Source organism: Pundamilia nyererei, unplaced genomic scaffold (assembly GCF_000239375.1).
Source record: "Pundamilia nyererei isolate P.nyererei 1_Seehausen unplaced genomic scaffold, PunNye1.0 scaffold00314, whole genome shotgun sequence".
In the NCBI taxonomy this organism is placed as follows: domain Eukaryota; kingdom Metazoa; phylum Chordata; class Actinopteri; order Cichliformes; family Cichlidae; genus Pundamilia; species Pundamilia nyererei.
Window position 1 is genome coordinate 69,175 of NW_005187715.1, and position 20,230 is coordinate 89,404.

The following is a 20,230-nucleotide window of genomic DNA, read 5'->3' on the forward strand; positions in this document are numbered from 1 at the left end:
CTATCTATCTATCTATCTATCTATCTATCTATCTATCTATCTATCTATCTATCTATCTATCTATCTATCTATCTATCTATCTATCTATCTACTGACTTATTTTTACAAATGAAGTGCAGCTTATATGGGTTGTGAACTTTCTTAGAATAAATCCTTGAGATTATATAATAACCCAGTTAATATCAGGTCATTAGGGAATCTTTTATTGAGCCTTAGGTTGCAAAGCATTTTTTAACAGTCAAAGAAATTTTCAAACATGCTATCAGCATTTGAAATATAAAACTGGCAGAGAAAGGTGCTTATCTGGGGTGGACATATTACCATTAGCAGCACATTAACTTATCTCTTTCTGCAGAGCATGGGCTACAACGTCACTGAGCCTCACCGCTTTCCTTGTTTTGGTCCTGCAAGAAATTAAGTTTACTACATGTGTTGCTATCTACTCTCAAGCTATAAGTAACACATGTTTAAATACTTAAATTCTCCCATTATTAGGCTACACAAAACTGCCTGATTACATCAACCCCAAGGTGCTGAGGACCTGTGCTAGCCAGCTGCCTGTGATCCTGAGTCACATTTACAGCCAAAGTTTGAAACAGAAGATGATATCAGTGTTAGGGAAAACATCCTGTCTAGTTCCTGTACCAAAAACCTCAACACTATTAAGAATTTAAAGCCTACTGACCACTTGCCATTACATCATATTTAATGAAGATTGTCGAGAGATAAGTACTGTCCAACATGAAAACATCTCGTGACCCTCTGCAGTTCGCATACAGAAGCTACCAGAAATATTAACAAACATGTCCACCATCTCCTGGATTAATGATTACCTGATACATGTAGACAAACTGCAATTTGGGAGACTGGACGGTACAGTACAGGAGCTCCAAAGGGAACTGTGTCATCTCCATTTGTGCTCACCTTGTACACCTGAGGCTTTCAGTACAATTGTGGTCAATGCAATCTACAGAAATACTCTGACAATTCTGAGGTTGTTGGTTGTATTAGTTGTGGGTGGGAAGAGGAGCACAGAGCACTACTGGGTGACTGGACTGGCCTGGGAGGATTCATCTGCTTCCAAATGTGAATAAGACCAGAGCGACTGTGATCAACTTCAGAGGAAAGAGGACAACTGACCCATGTCTATCCTGGGATAGGATGCTGATGTGGTGGAGGAGTACAAATACAGAGGCATCCATATCAACAACAGGTTGAACTGGAAGACCAACACAGAAGCTGTATCCAAAAAGAGGATGAGCAAGCTCTACTTCCTAATGAAGAGAGCAAAATGAGAGTAAAATCATGGGGATTTTCCATCAGCCAGTTGTAGTGAGCACAATGTACTTTGCTGTGGTGTGCTGGAGAAGAAGCGTCAGAGCTGGTGACTTGGATGTTGTAAATGAATGTATTTTTTTAAGCAGGCTTCTGTAATACAGAATAAATACGATACGAGTATTTCACTCACTGTTAGGAAAGTGGTTTTAAGATTTGATGGTACATTTTCCACTGAATTGTCAAGGAACTGAAGGTAAAGCTTGAAAACTCACAGGTGGTCTCAGTGGCCACAATTTTTAATATTTAATTCAGCATCTTCACAATTTTGATCACATGTTGTGAATTACATCAAGGCTCAAACTTGAGACCCCAGCCACTAAACGCAGGCTCTAAGAGGAGATGGGATCACCACTGTTGCCTGCTTCACCTTGAGATGAGGCCAAACGTGGATCCGTTTCCTCTCCAAAATATGTTGTCCTCTGGGCCTCCCTATACATATGAACACACACACATATGTACACATGGCTCTCATTTGACAAAGTAAAACAGAACCAGACAGAAAATTACTCATAACCTTCAAGGCTTATCTGAACTGATGGTATAAGGCTAGGCAGTAGTGTATGCTGCACATATTTTAAAGCCCCTTGAGGCAAAATTATGACTTTATGCAGTATAAATAAAACTGACTGTGTGTGTGTGTGTGTGTGTGTGTGTGTGTGTGTGTGTGTGTGTGTGTGTGTGTGTGTGTGTGTTTCAATGTATATCTATTTTTATCACCTAGACTCATGGACAGGGAACATGTTGCTCTCAGGGGCATCAGAGGTGACTGGTTCCTCTTGTTGCTGGGACTGAATGTGGCTTTGCTGCTGGGACCCACTCTCATCAGTCTGAAAAACATTTTGGTGGCAATGTTGGTCGTTACTTTTGCTGAGAAGATTGATCCAACTTTCATATTTGTCAGTTTACGATGACATTTGTCAAGCTGTCTCTATTGCTGGAATAGCAGTATCGAGCTTCTGGACCCTAATTTATTCATATTTAGGCTCTTTATCAGCTTTATCAGGTGACATTTATTAGATTAGAGACAGATAGTGACACACACATTACATTTATTAGAATATTCATAGAATTGAAAATCTGTTCAAGTTCTACATACGTAAAGTACCTGGACAGAGGTTGAGACGTGTGTCTTGGCCTGCATGCTGCCTCGTTTGTGGAGTTCCAGCAGTGTGTCATACTCACTCTTTAACTGATCAAAGTCATCCTGGAGTGTCTTCAACTTCACAATAAAAAGAAAAAAAAGTCACCAAAGACTGTTGAGATGTTAAGTCATGAAGTCTACATATAGTATCCAGCATGAGATACCTGAAGCTCGGTCCGTTGGTGTTTCTGTTCAAGGGCGTCCCAGTTACACTGGGGCACAACACCCCAGTACTCTGCGTTCATCCTGTTCAGTTCCTCCTGGGCTTTCCTCAGGTCTTCTCGACACACCTTTAGAGCGAGCTGCACTTCCACAGGATCCTTCCAATCTAAATGGAAACACATGTAAGAGCATGACACACTTCCCTATAGACATTTATATTTTATAAACATAAAAACATATGTTTTGCTGAGCTCTAGAGGTTACTGTACTTGGGTTTTTCAAATATAGATAATGTTGGGCCTTTTCCATCAAAGAGGTTTTCAAACTTTTTCTGGCATGCCCCACACCAGAAGCTGATCACACGCTACCATCTTTTATCAATTATTTAATAATAATAATACAAAAAGTTGGAAAGTAGTGAAATAAAACTCAAACGAACAGAATTTGCAAACTACTTCTGCAATTTTTTCAATCTCAAAAATAATCTTTTTTATGGAGTTTAACTTTAACTTTCAAATGCAAAATATGGGGTTTAACACAGTTACTTACAGAGTTATTCTCCATTACTACTATAGTTACAGAGAGTCTCTAGTGAGTCACTGGAAATGTTTCCTAAGGAATACCATCCAATAAAGATACTGACAGTTTCAACGTTTAAACAAATTATTATTTTCAGTATCACATAAAGGGTATCAATTGTTTTTCCTTTAATTCCATCGTACATATATTGTTGCTATGGTGACTCCTCATATTAACCTTCAAATCATTTGGTCAGCGTGTGAGAAAGTAATCCCTTTGATAAATAAAATAAAATAAATTAATTAATTAATCCCAATAAAGAATATGTTATATTGTCTTAAAACCATACATGTTTATTTTGGGAAGAAATCACATCTAAATTCACATCTAAAAAAAAAAGGACCTTAAGTTATTTTCAGTTCACTGTTAACTAGTTAAAGATGTAATAGATGTTGTTATACCTGTACTTTTGTCTGCAGAACGCTGCTCCTTCACACTACTTCTTGTCATGTCATTGAGCTGCCAAATCAGCAACCTGCGAGCATCACGCTCCTCCCGGTACTGCAGATACTGGTCAGACAGTTCTGACTGCAGATGATCCACCTTAAGAGGAACAACAGGCAATGGGGTGACTGATACGATAATTGATGGATGCATTTCCTTTATGCGCAGGGTTGTGTGTATGCTTTCATGCCCTTAAGCTTTTATGCTTTCATAAAAGCTTTCATGGCCTTAAAAGTCACATGTCTTGATGCATTCTCAATCATCCAGATAAATAAATCTCCAAAAGTTGATTCTGTTCATCTAGACGTAGCGTTTTCAGTGGGAGAAACGTTTTGTCACTCATCCAAGTGACTAAAAGTCACATGATTAATTAAACAAAAATAAAATTAAAAGTATGCCATTTACCACTGCCTGCACTGTCTTCTCTCTCTTTCTCATGGCTTCAATCTCCTCCTTTAGCTTCTGCTTCTCCATTTTCAAGGCAGCAATCTCAGCCTGCTCCTCTGCCCAGCGAGCTTGAATCTTTCTGTCACATTCCTCTGTCACCAGCCTCAGATGGGACTGCAGTGGTTCCAGCTTTTTGATTTGTTCTCCCTGATGAACTGAAAAGATGTATACAATGCATGCATTACAACAAATAATCAACTCCCTGATATAAAGTCTTTATACAAAGAAAAGCTAACCTCTACAAACTTCATCTTTTTACTGAATAGACAATTAGTTTTAACTAGGTTAGAATAACATGTTGCAACCAACTCTTTCTATGCTACAATAGAACTTATCATTTTACTGCCTACACAAACTGCTAGGACCTTTTAGAAGGCTATTGGAATCTAGTGGAATCCTTTCCACTAATTTTATTAACTTCTTAACCCAGATTTGCTCTCACAAATGCTGAGTTGAATCCTTAACAAACAACAAAGAAAAGTGTATGACTATGTATAGGATGATTTAGAAGAAAACACTCAAAAGTGAATGGCAAAGAGACAGAATAGTACCTGGAGAAGACTCAAAATTATTAATATAGTTACTGAATATTAAAGTCACAAAGTTTTGAGAAATTAATTCAGAATAATACTTTTTTTTTTACAAAGAAATATATTGCCTTACTTTGCAAGGCTGGATGGAACCACGCTGGTTGCTGTGTATTATGACTGCAAGAAAGGGCTAATCAAATTATATTTTTCTGTCTCTAAAGAGATATCTACATTGTTGTTACTATTATACACCCTCTCTTTGCATGTGCATTTGAACCAATAAATTTAGTTTGATGTAAGACATTTACCACTTAGATGTGAGAGAATATTGATATTTATGTATTGTAAATATAAAACTTTAATTGATTTAATTCTATACCCAAAGGTAATATATTTTTCTGTTTTTCCCAAAAACGTTGTGGGACGCCATTTCTAATCTGCTTCAAAACCTTGTCAAATCTGTTATAAATTGTTTTTTTAAATAGCATTTTTATAAAAATCTATACAAATCAGACTAGCTTTCTCACTGACCAAAGGTGTTTTCATATTCCTTTTTAATGGCAGACAGAAGGGGTTGGTAAGTTTTGAAGGCAGTGATGAAACATTCAAATGCATTGCGGTAGACCTGTAGGCAAAGTAGAGTAAGATTGTAAGTACTTAGACTGCAGCAAGAAAATACGTATATATCTTCTAAACATAAATACAATCAACAAAAACATTTCACCTGAAGTTTCAGCTCCTGAAATTTTGGCTCATGTGGGTCGATAGTATGAAGCTCCTTGCTCACATAGTTCTCCAGCTGCATCAGAAGTTGTGGCTTTCTGTTTGGGCCTGCATAAAAGTAACTGCCTCCTGTCCAGCACTACATGATTGGTCACACAAAATCACACACAGTACTGTGAAAGGAACTTTCCTGTGACACTGAAAGATAAAGTTTATAAAGATGCCATGAAGTTCTTAGATGATCTTTATACCAATTAAAAGACTTTAGATGTTGGCGGGACAAAGTCAGATTGCTGTTTGTGTAATGTTACCTGATTTACGTACCTTTCTCGTTGCACATGGTTGGACAGATACACCACCAGCACTTTCCTCTTCATGTCCTTCTTCTGATGTCTGGGCTGTGTAACTTTGTAGATTGTATTCATATGTAAGTCTAATATGCAAACAACAAAGTCAGTCTGCCTTAAACGTACTTTAAATAAGCTTTGAAATACAAATGTATTTATACATAAAAACAAACGTAGCATGATTTTTGGTGTAAATGGAAGTCATTTCATCACTTGCCTTGTTTTTTGTGACGGTGTTAGAGGTGGAAATTTTATATTTTTGTTTGGTGACATTTATAGCTTTGATATAAGGGGTAGACAATAACAAACACTTAGCCCGTTTGAAACTGTTGTATTTCGTCAGTTTAACTCAATGAGATCGGCTTTAGCGTCGCACAGCACAACATTTGAAGCAGGGTTTCCATGGTAACGACGACTGACTACGCAACAAGACCCCATGTAGTTGCCCGGTGTGCGCCTAACTAATTTTCAAAATGGCAATGATTTTATCTGCTCAACTCAATCATTAACTTTGATATATAATAACTAATATATGGTAACGTGTTTTATAAAGGCTATTTCACATATCTGCTATATTAATTACAATATAATAAAACTTAGTAAACAACACAGTGTTTTTATGAACAGGCACATATTTCGCCGAGGAAATAACACTGCTATTAATACTGTAAAAATACCCTTTAACTTACAAATAAATACAAGTTTTACCATGTAAAGTTCAAATTTAAATTATATAACGTTCTGAAAACGTGTGTAAGTTTAACAGACGAAAACTACATTTCCTAGCCCCTATCTCACTGGAAGGCCCTAAACCCGTCTAACAGTAGTGGAACTCTGTAGTCATTTCTAGTGACATTAGCATAAAAGCGAGCGTGCAGCTGAACTACAGTACCCATACGACACTATTTCAGCCTACAGTACATTCTGCTGCTTATCCGGGGATGTCACACCGCTGCTATTTTCTCCCCTCAGTCCCTCTCACTCTCAGCCTACAGCTCCAGCGGACTGACACTGGGCTTTGGATAGAAAGAAACGAACAATAAGATACAAAAACAGGAGGCCAAAAAAAATGACAGAGCTCGGAGCGGGAAGCCTGCCGCTGGGAGATCCTGCTTTTAATTACCAGGAGCACGAGCTTAACGAGAGGCTGAAGCGGCTTTACCCGGCTGTAAACGAGGAAGAGACCCCTTTACCCCGATCCTGGAGCCCCAAGGATAAATACAGCTACATTGGGCTGTCACAGAACAACCTACGGGTCCATTACAAAGGTTAGAGACCTGCCTCATCACTGATGGGCCTAAGTGTGTAGTCAAAACAGCAGTTCAAATCTGTCTGTGTTGTTGCCGAAGGGGGGGGTCTCTCTCTCTCTCTCTCACACACACACACACATACACACTCAGTATGCGATTATGTTGACTGTGTATGTGCGTGTGCAGTCCTGGTAAATCTAGTCTGAGCTGCCTCTCCTGTCCTGTAACCTTGCTTTGTTTCACGAATGAGCAGAGGAATGCCCAGATGGGTGACAGTGAACTCGCTAACCCTGGCCATCGGTCTCATTACCGTCACACTGAAATCTTCAATATCATGGCTCTTCTTTGTTTATTTACTGTTTATGACGTTACTGCTTTGGAGTAAACTCACTGCATCTGACGTTCTCCTCGCTTTGTACTGGAAGGGGACACTGGCAGCAGTAACGACGCATAGTTTATTGGCAAACCCCTGTCTAACTTACGGGAGCTTGCTAACAGAAAGCTGTTAACCAAACACATTACTTAGCCTTGTGGCTAACTAGCTAACGTTAGCCAACTTAGCTGTTCCTAATATTGAATTGAGGACAGTAGGTTCCGAGGTGGACACCAACAGAACTTGTTGTTTTCCAGTGCAGTATCAGTTGAAATATTAACGCTGTACAGTGCTATAGCAAACAGGATAAAATGGCATTGTTTTGTGTTTCTCATGTGATTTCAGAGCAGTGTTCTAGAAGTCTTTTCCAATCATTTTCCCGTCCACCTCCATTCAGATCTGCGTGCCCCGAGCCTAACAACAGTTTCAGGTCCAGTTTCTAGCAGGCAACAGAGGTGTTGCCGTGAGAGGAAGGCCTCTGCGCATTACATTAGGCCAAAATGCACCGTTCTGGTAATAAATCCGGAGTATCGACGGGCTCTGGCATTTTAACGTTAACAGCAACCAGACGGTTCAGTCAGTCTTTCATTCAGATGGATAAAAGCTGACAGCAGGGCTTTTAGCCGTCTCAATTTAGCAACCACCTATATCAAAACAAGGTGACATCCGTGTGACGGCTTCTGTGCTGTTCAGACAAACCTCCCCACACACACACACACACACGCACACACCAAAACAGGAAAACACTACAAGACTTTAATCACACACTGTGAAAAATCCCAATTGATAGGCTCCTTTGGGCCCCGTGTAGAAGGTGAGAGGATACAGGCAAGATGTGTAATTCAAAATTAAGGTTGTGTAATCCATTTTGTGAGGTTGATGGAGTGGTGGTCCTACAGTTTGGAAATAGCAGGGAGGGCCTCTTATTTGTAGACTCGGGCCTAATGCCAGATACAACCGCAGATCATTTAATGCATAATTGATCAGGTCCCTGCTGATGAGCAGTTGAATATGAGCTTCCATTCAGTTTATCTGTTATGTTGAGAATGTTGATTTACCTTTTGCTATAATCAGTGCTGTTAAGATAATTGTATTCTAGTCTAGAATTACCTAACAGCTCTGGCACTGGCTCAAAGTGGTGTATTGCTGAGGATGAGGGGGGGGGGGGGGGGTTCTTGTTGAGGTTATGTTGGACATTGAGTCATTATGTTTATGAAAGGTGCACAGATTCAGTGACACTGCACTATTGTTAAGGCATGACATATAAATAGGTTTGTTCTGGAGTGTGTGAGATATTTTTTTCTGCTCCTGGTTGTTCCTGCTCTGTTCCCTCACCCTTGTGGTTTGGATGCTATTTTGACCAGCGTGCCAATTTTCTCTGTTCAAGGCCATGCAGTGTCTACCTAGTCCTGCTGCGCACTGACAGAGATTAATCCTCGCAGCCTCAGCAGCAAGATAGATACTTAAACAAACTTAATGACTTTGTACCAATAAATGCAGCAAATGGTGTTAATTTTTACACCTCTGCAGATGCAAAGATAATTTTATCATTAACTTAGAAATAAAGAGAGGGTTACAGTTGCATAGTAGGAATAAATCTAATGTTCTGTAACACACCCTATAGCGTTTTCTTTGCACTTTTACACACATAATAAATTCAGCTGCACCCTGATGAAAGACCAAGCTGTTGACTAAGGATTTTGTTGGAATACTAATTGTTTTGCTGTAGATTTATGTTTTATGACTTACAGTAATCACAATGTCAGTGTACCAAGCAAACTTTTAACTGAGCAAAACTTTTCGCAAGCAAATAGTTTCAAAAAAGTCAACTAATCATTTCTTTGACCTTTGAGAGAAGCACTTTAATATATACTGTGAATAACCATAACAAGACTGACGTGGAACTAAAGGAATAGTACGGGATTTCAAATTCACATACTTTACGAAATTTAGTTGAGCAAAAGGAAAGCATTTATCTAAATAGGATCATGATTTTTATTAGGGTTTCATTTATTTCAAACTGCAATCCATTTGTTTGAGCCATGTTGAAATTAAAGTGCACAAATAGAGAAACCTACAGGCTGCACTAGATGCTGCTGCGGAATAGTCGCAACTAAGGCCTCAGTCATTCTCTGTTGTGTACAGACACCAAAAGCTGGAGTAGTAATTGCTGTTATACGTCTTTGAAATCAGATGATAATGACATTTACGTCACTTAGACCCCAGCGTACCTCCCCATTATTACATAAATGAACTGTGGTGTATCACATCTTTGGTAAGCTAAGTTCAGTTCCTCTAGCCACACCCAAGCCTGATTACTGCCACACCCATTTTCAATCAAGAAATCACTTAAATGGGACCTGCCTGACAAAGTGGAGTAGACCAAAATATCCTCAAAGGCCAGACATCATGCCACGATCCAAGGAAATTCAGGAACAAATGAGAAACAAAGTAATTAAGATCTATCAGTCTGGAAAAGGCTATAAACCCATTTCTAAAGCTTTAGATGTCCAACGTACCACAGTGAGAGCCATTATCCAAAAATGGTGAAAATATGAAACCGTGGTGAACCTTCACAGGAGTGGCCAGCCGACCAAAATTACCCCAAGAGTGCAAGATCGACTTATTCAAGAGGTCACAAAAGAACCCAGAACAACATGCAAAGAACTGCAGGCCTCACTTGCCTCAGTTAAGGTCAGCGTTCACGACTCCACATTAAGGAAAGTGACTGGGCAAACATGGTCTGCATGGCGGGGTTCCAAGATGAAAACCACTGCTGAGCAAAAGGAACAAAAAGGCTCGTCTCAGTTTAGCCAGAAAACATTTTGAAGATCCCCAAGACATTTAGGAAAATTTGTGGACTGATGAGAAAAAACTTAAACTTTTTGGAAGTTGTGTGTCCCATTGCATCTAGTGTAAAAGTAACAGCATTTCTGAAAAGGAACATCATACAACCAGTAAAACAGGGTGGTGGTAGTGTGATGGTCTGGAGCTGTTTTGCTGCCTCAGGACCTGGAAGACTTACCGTGGTAAACTGAACCATGAATTCTGTTGTCTGCCAAAACATCCTGAAAGAGAATATCTGGCCATCTGTGTGACCTCAACCTGAAGCACACTTGGGTCTTGGAAGAGGTCAGTGATCCAAAACACTCCAAGTCCACCTCTAAATGGCTTAAGAAAAACAAAATGAAGGCTTTGGAGTGGCCTAGTCAAAGTCCTGACCTGAATCTGATTGAGATGTTGTGGCATGATCTTAAAAAGGCGGTTTATCATGGGAAACCCTCCAATGTGGCTGAATTAAGACAATTCTGCAAAGATGAGTGGGCCAAAATTCCTCCACAGTGCTGTAAAAGACTCCTTGGCCATTATTGCAAACACTTGATTGCAGTTTTTGCTGCTAAGTGTTATTAGGTTTAGAGGGCAATAACTTTTTCAAACTATTGTACACGAACAGGTGTGTGGCAACTACACCCATATGGAAAAGAAATAGAAAGAACTTATAAAAGACTTGCATAAGATGTGGCCTACTTCATATAGTGAATCATATAAGGCTTATATGATTTACTCATGAAAGTGGACACTTTCTCATTACTTTCATATATTGTTTTAGTAAGTATCCAAAACGTACAAGTTCCATTTATATAATTTTTCAAGGGATCTTATGTCTGGTTTCACTCTTGTATGCTTTTCATACAAGTTTCACATAAGACAGATGCAAACTTTATAAGATTTATATACATCTTTTCCATATGGGCATTCTTCCTTGAGCTTATTCCATAGTCACTCCTCACCACCCTGGTGTTATCCAGAGCCTCAAAAGCCTAAGATGACATTACTGTTTATAGTTTGGTTGTCTGCATAGGTGGATTTGTGCAGATTTTTGTGGAGGCATACACCCTGCATACTTTACTAGACAAAGGCCCTGAGTCCACTGTACAAGGACCTAATTGCTCATAATTGTCCGAAGAGCTGCTCCTACAGGACAACTTGAACTAGCAAAGTCTATTAAACACAGTGCAATTTTAGTGGAAAATCACAAGGAAAGTTACTGGAAGATACAGAAGGTAGAAATCTTAGATAAGAGTTCATTACGGATACACTTCGCCGTCATTTTCAGAGGTTATTAGTTATTGCACTGTACATTTGTGCAGTGAGTCTACTAAAGGGTCTACTAAAGGTTTTATATTGTTTGGTTTATATATTTGGTTTATATTGTATTTGATCTGCATACTGAGGTATTTAAATACTTTTGACATATTTTGAACTGACACTTTTAAAGACAAATTTGTTGGTATTTTCAGAAAGACCTAATGGTTTGTTTTTTACATTTTGATTTAACTTTTGCTAATGCTGATTTTCTGATTCAACTCAGAGGTTGAAAATTTTCAATTGTCTTCTTACGACAGGTGACATGTAAATATTTACAGCACTGTTTAGTTATAAAATGAGCATAATAGCCTGCCAAGCATCATTATGTTACATGTTTCAGAACCTATATTATGCTAACTTTTGTTGCCATCACGATGAAGTCATGGTAATTGGAATTGGCCGAAGTGGTCCAAAATGAGTGCCATCATAATTTTTTTGAAATTTCCAAATGCACCATGAAAATTGGGACAGCTATGCTGCCCAAACTCTATGTATGACAGAGTTGGAGTTGGCTCTGGCTCAGGAGGTTTAGCAGGTTGAATAGCTGGCTTGTTGCCTCCTTTTACTCGTTGATGTATATTTCATTGAAGATCTCGGAATGGCGGCTGCTACCAGCCAGGAAGCCAAACACATTTATGGTAAATCTGCTTTGTCAGTGTGTGCTAGAAATTGTGCCACAAACCAATTTAAACTCTAATATATTTTAGTTTTGGTTTATTGCCTAAGAAAGAAAGGTGTAAATTCTCTAACTGTAACAAAAGTAAAGTGAGTAAAGGAAATGTCATTTAGTCACCATCTAAACTTGGTTAAAAATGGATAGAAGATGTGTAATAAGACATAACTGAAAATAAGTGTGTATATATATCACAATATGTGGTATTTTTTTTTATACTTTTGGTCATTATGCTTCAGTATGAAGTTGCATCTATATTGAAACTAGACACCTGTTGCTTTCAAACTAGAATTATTGTGATTTGAAAAAGTCTGAGTAAGTTCAATCCAGTGGTTCAGTAGCTTGTAGAACAACAATACCTTAAAGAATTGTTTCCTGTTTTAGTTCATTCTCTAATATCTAATATCAATTTCTAATATGTACAACACAAATGAATGCTCCAGACCAGCAAACTGCCAAAACATCTGCTTTCATAAAGATGTTCATGCTTAACGATTAGTTAAACCAGTTCATTTGAATAGCAGCACTTGGCTGCTACTTGATCTCCTAGTTTTTAGGGACCGTCAAGGTTGTACTTGGTTTTTCTGTAGAGTCATAACTGCCTGTTCTGGCCTTATTTTGGAGCTTTATATGACTGGAATACCACAGTCATGCTACTTTTTTTAAAATTTCTTTAGCATAAATACAATTGTGAGATACAGAACTCAATTGTTAGGCTATAAACAAACTACACATCAATTGCATGACGTTCATATAAACACTACTAAGAATGTGTTTTTAGCGTGATCAGTTGGTGCTGAATTTCCCTGATGTCTCTAGCCTTATTTAGCCATTTATGTGCTAACACATGTTCATGTAATACCTTCAGTTTACTTCTGTGTTTTAAGAAAAAAATGTGAAAATATTTAAAGCATCTCGTTATCATATTTGCAGCATCTAAACAAAAATCTGATCCAGAAAATGGAACCAGAAATGAAAAATCCTGTCTCATTTATGAATTTTTAAGACTCATTCCTGCAGCACACTAGGAAGGACGTGATCTAGATACAGGCTAAAATTTAGTTAGTTTCCTTCTCTGCTCATGCTCAGCTTCTCCACCAAGTTTTGTTAACTTTGACCTGCATAATCCCGCTGACAGAAAGGTAGATAAATTGCAATGAAAACATACCTCTGCCTCAGATCTTATCTAGGCAGAAGACACATAATTAAAGTTCAGAGATTAATGTTTTCAAAGGTCACGTGGCCCTAACCTTTGTGCTGCATTCATGTATTGTCAGTAGAATGGTAACAATGTTGTTATCTCATAGTATATTTGTAGTATATTGCTGACTTAAGACAAACAGGTTATAGCATCTTTAATTTGAGATTTTATTTAACTTTAACTGTATGAGATTTTATCAGCATTCTCATCAGATGGGAAATAAAGTAACTTAAAAATCCTTAATATCACTGACTTGGAAAAATACCATTTCCAGATTTCCATTTATTATTAACTAGGCCATCATATCTCTTAGAGGCCACAGTGATGAAGTGCTGCTGTGTAGCATAATCTGCCTCAGGGAGACCAAAACAGAAGATACAAACCTTTTAGCACAAGTTCCAGGTGTATCTGTGCACACAAACAAGTAATATGTAGCCTTGTGCTGTATGGCCACATGCCCAAAGTGTTATATTCACTTTTGTTTTGACTGAAGTATTTTCTTAGTTTAGACACATTTGATAACCAATGTATTAGTCTATACCAGTCCAAAAATTTTTAGTTATTTTTTAGTAAGTTAAATAAGAGATGTAATCAAAGAGTCTGAACAGGAAAGCAGCTCTGAATTCATTTTTTTAATACCTAGCAAGGTCTGTAGCTTAGTAGTATCATAACTGAGTATATGGTGGCGGTGTTGTCAGCTAGGGTCTAATATAAATGGCATTAATTCCCTCATGAAGTCATATAAGAATTTTTGTACTTCCTCATACTATAAATAAATCCTCTAACTTTATTATGATGTTGACATAGTGATATGGACTCTGCTTCTTTTGACACTGTGAGGCATTTAGCAACGTGTTGCTTTGGTCTTTGTTGTGCTTGCTATTATTGAACAGATAGATTTTGCACTTTGCCTCTGCTAGTGGTCAAAAATACACCCTGGAGGCAGACTGCTGATATTCTAGTAAGCAATTAAGGCCACACAGTGCTGTGGGTGAAGAGGAACAGGACATTAACAGTTGCTCCTTGAACTCTTGTGGAAAGGTTTAAAGTCGCACAAGAGCAGAAATGTCTAATACTGCCAGGGCTTTAATATTAAATCACATGGCCTTTCATTCAAACTTTACAACACTGTTACACTCTAAGTTTCTTATCTACGTAATACAAATAAAAAACCACAACGGCCTAATCAGCATGAATCAGCATGAATGCAGAATTATAAACCAGACATTTTGGTTAACGGTAGTAACCATCTCACATACCCATTTATGTAGTCCCAAAGAGACCTGCTGGCCTACTGAGGTCTAAAATTAGACTACTGGCTGACACACACACAAACACACACAGACAGGCACAGGCACGCCAGTCACATGTGTAAACATGATAGAACATGCATAGTGGATTTGTGGGTCAAAAAAGATGCAAAAATAAGTGTTAGCGAATGTCCTGTCACTTTGTGCTTCCTAAAAAACACTAATGGGCTAGCATACGTGGATATTTTATATAGTGTTAATGTAATTCAGACTCTAACATGCTTTAGTTCATTATTAATTATGGCACTGTGATCTTTTAATAGTGTCATAGTTGCACCCTTATTAAAAAAATATAAAACAAATATCATTAAAAGAGTTAGGATCACAGTTAAAGAGGTGTTGTTACTGTAAACCTATACAAGTGATGCTATACTAAGAGTATTTTACAGAGTATTTTTTGAAAAAATGAAAACACATCGAGCCAGTATATTTCTAACTTCCTGTTCTACTCTATAGTATGTATAACTTTATTTTAGTGACCACACTTATGTCCCCCTCACACACAACAAACAGCAACAGCCTCAAGGTGTCTGCTGACAGCCAGCTGCTTCGTTTAAGGTTACAGCATGTCTACATTTCATGCACACACAGAGCTCTCAGTGACTTGTTATGTGTGGTGACAGGTGAGCTCAGTCAATGGTGCGATTACATGTAACAGAAAGAGATGCACATGCTTACTGTAGAGGCTAGATTGCAGTTATACAACAGTACTGAACATATTAGTCTCTCTCTCTCATGACCCGAGGGATTGCATAAGCAGCCATCTGAATATAGAATGACAGACAGTAATATGTGTTGTGCTCAAATCTAATTGGTCCAGACAAAATACATGAGCCCTGTGACCTCATTGTCTACATCTTTACCAGACTGTGTTAAATCAATGTCCTGTATAACCTATTCATAGAAAAGTCACCTTAACAAAAAGATGAATGTTATTTGAGAAATCCACGCGTATCTGAGCCTAATCTGAGCCTCACTGATCACTCAGCCTTGTTGTGCAAGCCCAACACAGCCTTGTGGAAATGTAGGGGGAATAAATAAGAAAACTGATGGCAGTTAGGTTAGTTATCAAACCTACAGCTGTTTCTGTTGCCATATTCAGATTAGATGAGCTTCTTCTGAAAAGCTGCCTTTGGTCTTCATCAAACATGTCTGCCGTTACTCTGGCCACACCACTCTATCTTTTGTCTGTTCAGAGCACATTATTGCAAAAGACCTGGGGCCAGATGCAGAAAGCTCTGTTTATATTACCAACCAAAACTGTGTGTATACACTAAGGCAGATATGCGCATACACATTCATTTTTTTTTGTCATATTTATAGAGATGTGCCTATGCATTATCCAGTCCTCCTTACACAGAAAAAAACCCCTTAATAAAAAGACGTTGAAAAGACATTGAAGTAAGCTTTGATGTCTGAAGAATGCTGAGATTAGGTTAAAAAGTTGAAGGTGAAAAGTCAGCTTAAGAGGCTGTTCAAAAGACATTTACAAAAAGACATCCTTTACATCTAAATCCTTTAAAAGGTTTAAAAGTTATAAAGGGCGCTCTACTTCCACAGTGCCTCGGACAATCTACTGATTTGGTCACAAAAATAAACATAATTTGGTCAACTTTTAACAGGCCACGTTTCAACCAAATGTAGATGTAAACCAGTGTCTTTTTAAAGGCAATTTAGTCCATGGGCAATGTCCATGGATACCTGGTGTTTGGGGGTGGCCTTTTGTACACTTCTACCTAGTTATTTATCTACATTTGAAAACGTCATTTGCACTACTAGTTACTAGACTATATGTTAAGTTTAACATCTAGTCTAAGTTAAGTTAAGTTTATTCGTCAGTGTGTTTGTCTCTAAATGTCAGGTTCTACTTTTTATGTGTTTTTTTTCTTTTGACCAGATAGCAAATTTATGACTAATTAAACTATGTAAATACTAAGAATCCAGGTCAGTGCCATATCATGAGACTTTGGTAGACAATCAGGAGTCAAATGCAAGCCCAGTGTTTCTTTGTTTTTAAAGTCCTTTTGTATTAGGCTACCATGTTCTTCATGTACACCTTGTATTTCTCTTTTATCAGGTCATGGAAAGAACCACAAAGATGCAGCATCAGTGCGAGCCACACACCCAATCCCTGCTGCCTGTGGGATCTACTACTTTGAAGTCAAGATTGTCAGCAAAGGTCGAGATGGGTAAGCAGATGCAACTTTTAAAACCTTAGAGTTGGTGCCCTATGTTACCATGGTAACCTGACTTAGCGCCCCCCCTCGGGTCATTCATAACATGTTCAGTGTGCCCACGCAAAAATAAAATTGCAGTAACTTTGTGTATTTCCTGTTAGTTTTTATTATATTCTGACTTTGAAGCTTAGGTCCATGAGTCACTGCACTGGCTGTTTTCTGAGGATATTATCAGAGGAGTAGGGTTTTATATATGTGTGTATATGTAAAACCCTGCCTCTTATTGTTTCATTTTAAAGAAAAAAATAGCCAACTTTAATAACTTGAAATAAATTACATGAATTCGATTTTTAATTAACATTTAAACATTTAATTTGATGGTTATAAAAATAGTATTTTTTATGACAATCATTTGTAGCACTGGTGCAAAATTTGTCGGTAACAATGTCTTTGTTCCTTTTTGTCAGTTTTTTGCATTTACACCTGTTAACTTGGTTGTGCAAAGTTTTTTCCACCTTGAGTCTGTATCAAAACAGCAGTCTTTATATCAATTATCGTATTACTGTCCAAATCCTTTGTCACGACAGAGAGAGTTACATCAGTGGAAAATTTTGGGGTGTTTTTGTTCATCTGCTGTACCAGTGAAAATGGTAGCCAGCCTTAAAAGTACAGTTTTAGTAATCATCACTGTCATCTAATGTGAGGGACTACACCTGAAAATTGTAGATCTGTATGCTTATAGTCAAGAAATTCTTCTTAGTTGCCCTAGAATTACAATAATTGGGTGTCATTTCCAGAATTAGGAAATATGGAACGTTTTGAGCCCAGACTGCCTCTTCATCATGGCCCTGTGGGAATTGATTATTTAATCAGAACGCGCACGCGCGCACACACACACACACACACACACACACACACACACACACAAGCAAGCCTGTTCAGCTATCTTAGTGAGGACCTTCATTGACATAATGGTTTCCCTAGCACCTTACCCTAACCATTAAAAATGAATGCCTAACCCTTACCCTAACCATAACCTAATTGTAACCCTGACACTAAAACCACATTTTGAGCCTCAAAAAGGCCTTCAAACTTGTGAGGACCGGCGAGTGTGTCCTCACAAGTGACTGTTGGTTCTCACAAGTATAGTAGAATGCAGATTTCGGTCCTCACAAAGATAGCTAGACAGGAACACACACACACACAGTTTCAAATTGATACATTTTTTTTAAAAGTACTAAGAGAAGTCTATTTCACCAAGCGTATCCTCCTAGATAAACTGGGTCTGGAATTGTTTGCTTCATTTTGGCAGCTAGAATAGGTAACGTTGTGCACTGTTGCTGAAAAAGTTGCCACATGGAATTTAACAGCAAGAAAGTTCCTCCAGTTTAGTTCTGTTATTACAGGACTCTTTGGAAGGACCTGAATGGCAAATTTACTTCTACATTATAAAACAGTCAAAGATGAACTCCATATGTAAATGAATATGCAAAGATCTTTATTGTCAAATGAGGCCATACCGCACAAAAGAGAGTCATTGCCTTTCAGCTAATTCAGTGATTGCTGAGGTTGCTGATGAGTAAGTGTTAGGTTAGTCTCTGCAATTATTTTGCCATGTGGTTAAATGTCTGGCTTTCAGATTCTCTTTTGTGACTTGATTGGAGCTGAAATACCTCTCCATTTAAAAAATTCAAATTGCACAGTAAACATTCCCTATTTCCAGTTAAACAGCTAGGCATACAAAAGAAGTGATGCAAAATATGTTTGTATGGCTTTCATTTTTAGGCAGCTAGAAGCTGCATGATGTGTCATGGAATGCCACGGGAATAACATGTACTCTGTGTATACATTTCAAGTTACACCCATAAGCTAATAAGTCGTTTTGAAACTTAAAAATAAGCTCACATCTCGGGTCTCAGACAGTACTGAGAAAAAGCCATAAATTCAAGAATTTGAATTCATTAAAATTTCGTAGAGATATCTTGATTGTAATTTTCTTCTCCAAGTCCAGATTCGTATTAGTGTAATCTGAAAATACTCATTTTTATGATTCTAGTTTTCTTTGTGAGAACTGACAGCATATACAAACTTTTCTTCAATGCGATTTCCAGAATAAAAGAAATTATTGAACTTTCCATGCAGTAAGTGTAATAAGTTACATTATCTTCTCTCACTGAGGCAACTTTGAAATATAAAGTGCTCTAACACTGGAAAGGGGATCAGATAATTAACTGAAAATGAGTTGCTGCTTATTTTACCAGATAACAGGATACTGGCTCTTTTACCTTTTTCACTCACTTTAATAATTTTAGTACCTTGACCCTTTGACTGCTAAGATGTGGATAGCTTTAGCTTGTTTTGTTGTTGTTGTTTTCCACACTGGTACCCTACGGACTCTACTTTGGCAGATTTTGTGTCTTCATTGACAGTAAAGAGCCTTCATGCTAACAATATGTTAGCATGTGGCTGTAAGTGTGCATGACTATTTGTCTTGAGAAATCAGAGGGTCACCTCCTGATCACTGATATGAGCCAATTCCAGTCCCTGGGCAGTTGATTGGTGTATGTCTACAGTTTTGTTGGGCTGCAGCCTATAAGTCGATGATTTGACTCATCAACTGGATCAAAGTTTTTGTTTACAACTTTTTAAATCAATCTAAACTGGTTTAAGCAGAAATCACATGGACTTCAATGCTCTTTAATCCGTCAGTTTGAATGAGGTGGCGTCATGTGTAGCAGAACTAAGCTGTGGATCTGTAGCTTTGGGTTGCTTCAAGCTGCTTACACTGAAACTAAATAGAATTCCAACTTTTTATTCACTGCCGTAGATGTAGATGAATTAAATCACTTTTACTGAAATGCTCTAGTGTAGCAGTTAGCCAATTGAATGACATAATGAAAATATTCTGAGAGAGTTCAGTGGTTTGTTTTGCAATTCACCATGAAAAGTCAGAGAATTTGGTGTTACAGTGACTCTTTAGCCTGTTGCATTTCATGTTTTTTCTTTATTTTTATGACTATTTACTAGGGCTGGGCGATATGACCCAAAATTCATATCTCGATATTTTTTAGCTGGATGGCGATATAAGATATATATCTCGATTTTTTTTTTAAGCCATAAAATAAGAACAAAAAGAGAGTTCTTAGTCAAAGCTGTGTCCCAGATGTCACACAGGCACTTTTATTAACATACAGCACAGATGTACATGAAAAATTACTCAAAATTAAATTATGAGCATTTATTAAATAATAATGCTCCATAAATAAAAGAAAACAATTTTGTTTTTGTGATAAACAAAGAGCTCACAATTGTGCAGTCAAAATGTAAACTAAAAGACGCTGAGCGTAATAACAAAGACAGACAGATTTCACAGCTGCTCTGTTCCC

General features: G+C 37.8%; 2 protein-coding genes across 4 annotated transcripts in view; one reads left to right on the plus strand and one right to left on the minus strand.

Annotated features, from left to right (window-relative positions):
- Positions 1-1,556: 1,556 nt before the first annotated feature.
- On the minus strand, positions 1,557-7,495 carry tsnaxip1 (translin-associated factor X interacting protein 1). 3 transcript variants are annotated; one of them, XM_005751497.2, is made up of 10 exons: positions 7,353-7,495; positions 5,689-5,770; positions 5,366-5,503; positions 5,173-5,266; positions 4,070-4,266; positions 3,622-3,763; positions 2,644-2,807; positions 2,444-2,557; positions 2,056-2,165; positions 1,557-1,767 (listed from the first exon to the last, which is right to left on the minus strand). In XM_005751497.2, the coding sequence occupies exons 1-10, from the start codon at positions 7,478-7,480 to the stop codon at positions 1,668-1,670; spliced, it is 1,269 nt and encodes a 422-aa protein (XP_005751554.1). In that variant the 5' UTR covers positions 7,481-7,495; the 3' UTR covers positions 1,557-1,667. The 3 variants fall into 3 exon arrangements, with proteins under 3 accessions (XP_005751554.1, XP_013770961.1, XP_005751555.1); XM_013915507.1 differs by lacking the exon at positions 7,353-7,495 and adding an exon at positions 5,929-6,140 and having other exon boundaries at positions 5,689-5,797; XM_005751498.2 differs by lacking the exon at positions 7,353-7,495 and adding an exon at positions 5,929-6,138.
- ranbp10 (RAN binding protein 10) overlaps positions 6,518-20,230 on the plus strand; it is a 39,464-nt gene continuing 25,751 nt past the window's right edge. Inside the window, exons 1-2 of the mRNA XM_005751496.2 lie at positions 6,518-6,979; positions 16,745-16,856. Of these exons, the coding sequence (XP_005751553.1) occupies positions 6,781-6,979; positions 16,745-16,856 (311 nt within the window). The 5' untranslated portion in view covers positions 6,518-6,780. The remainder of the gene's footprint in view (positions 6,980-16,744; positions 16,857-20,230) is intronic.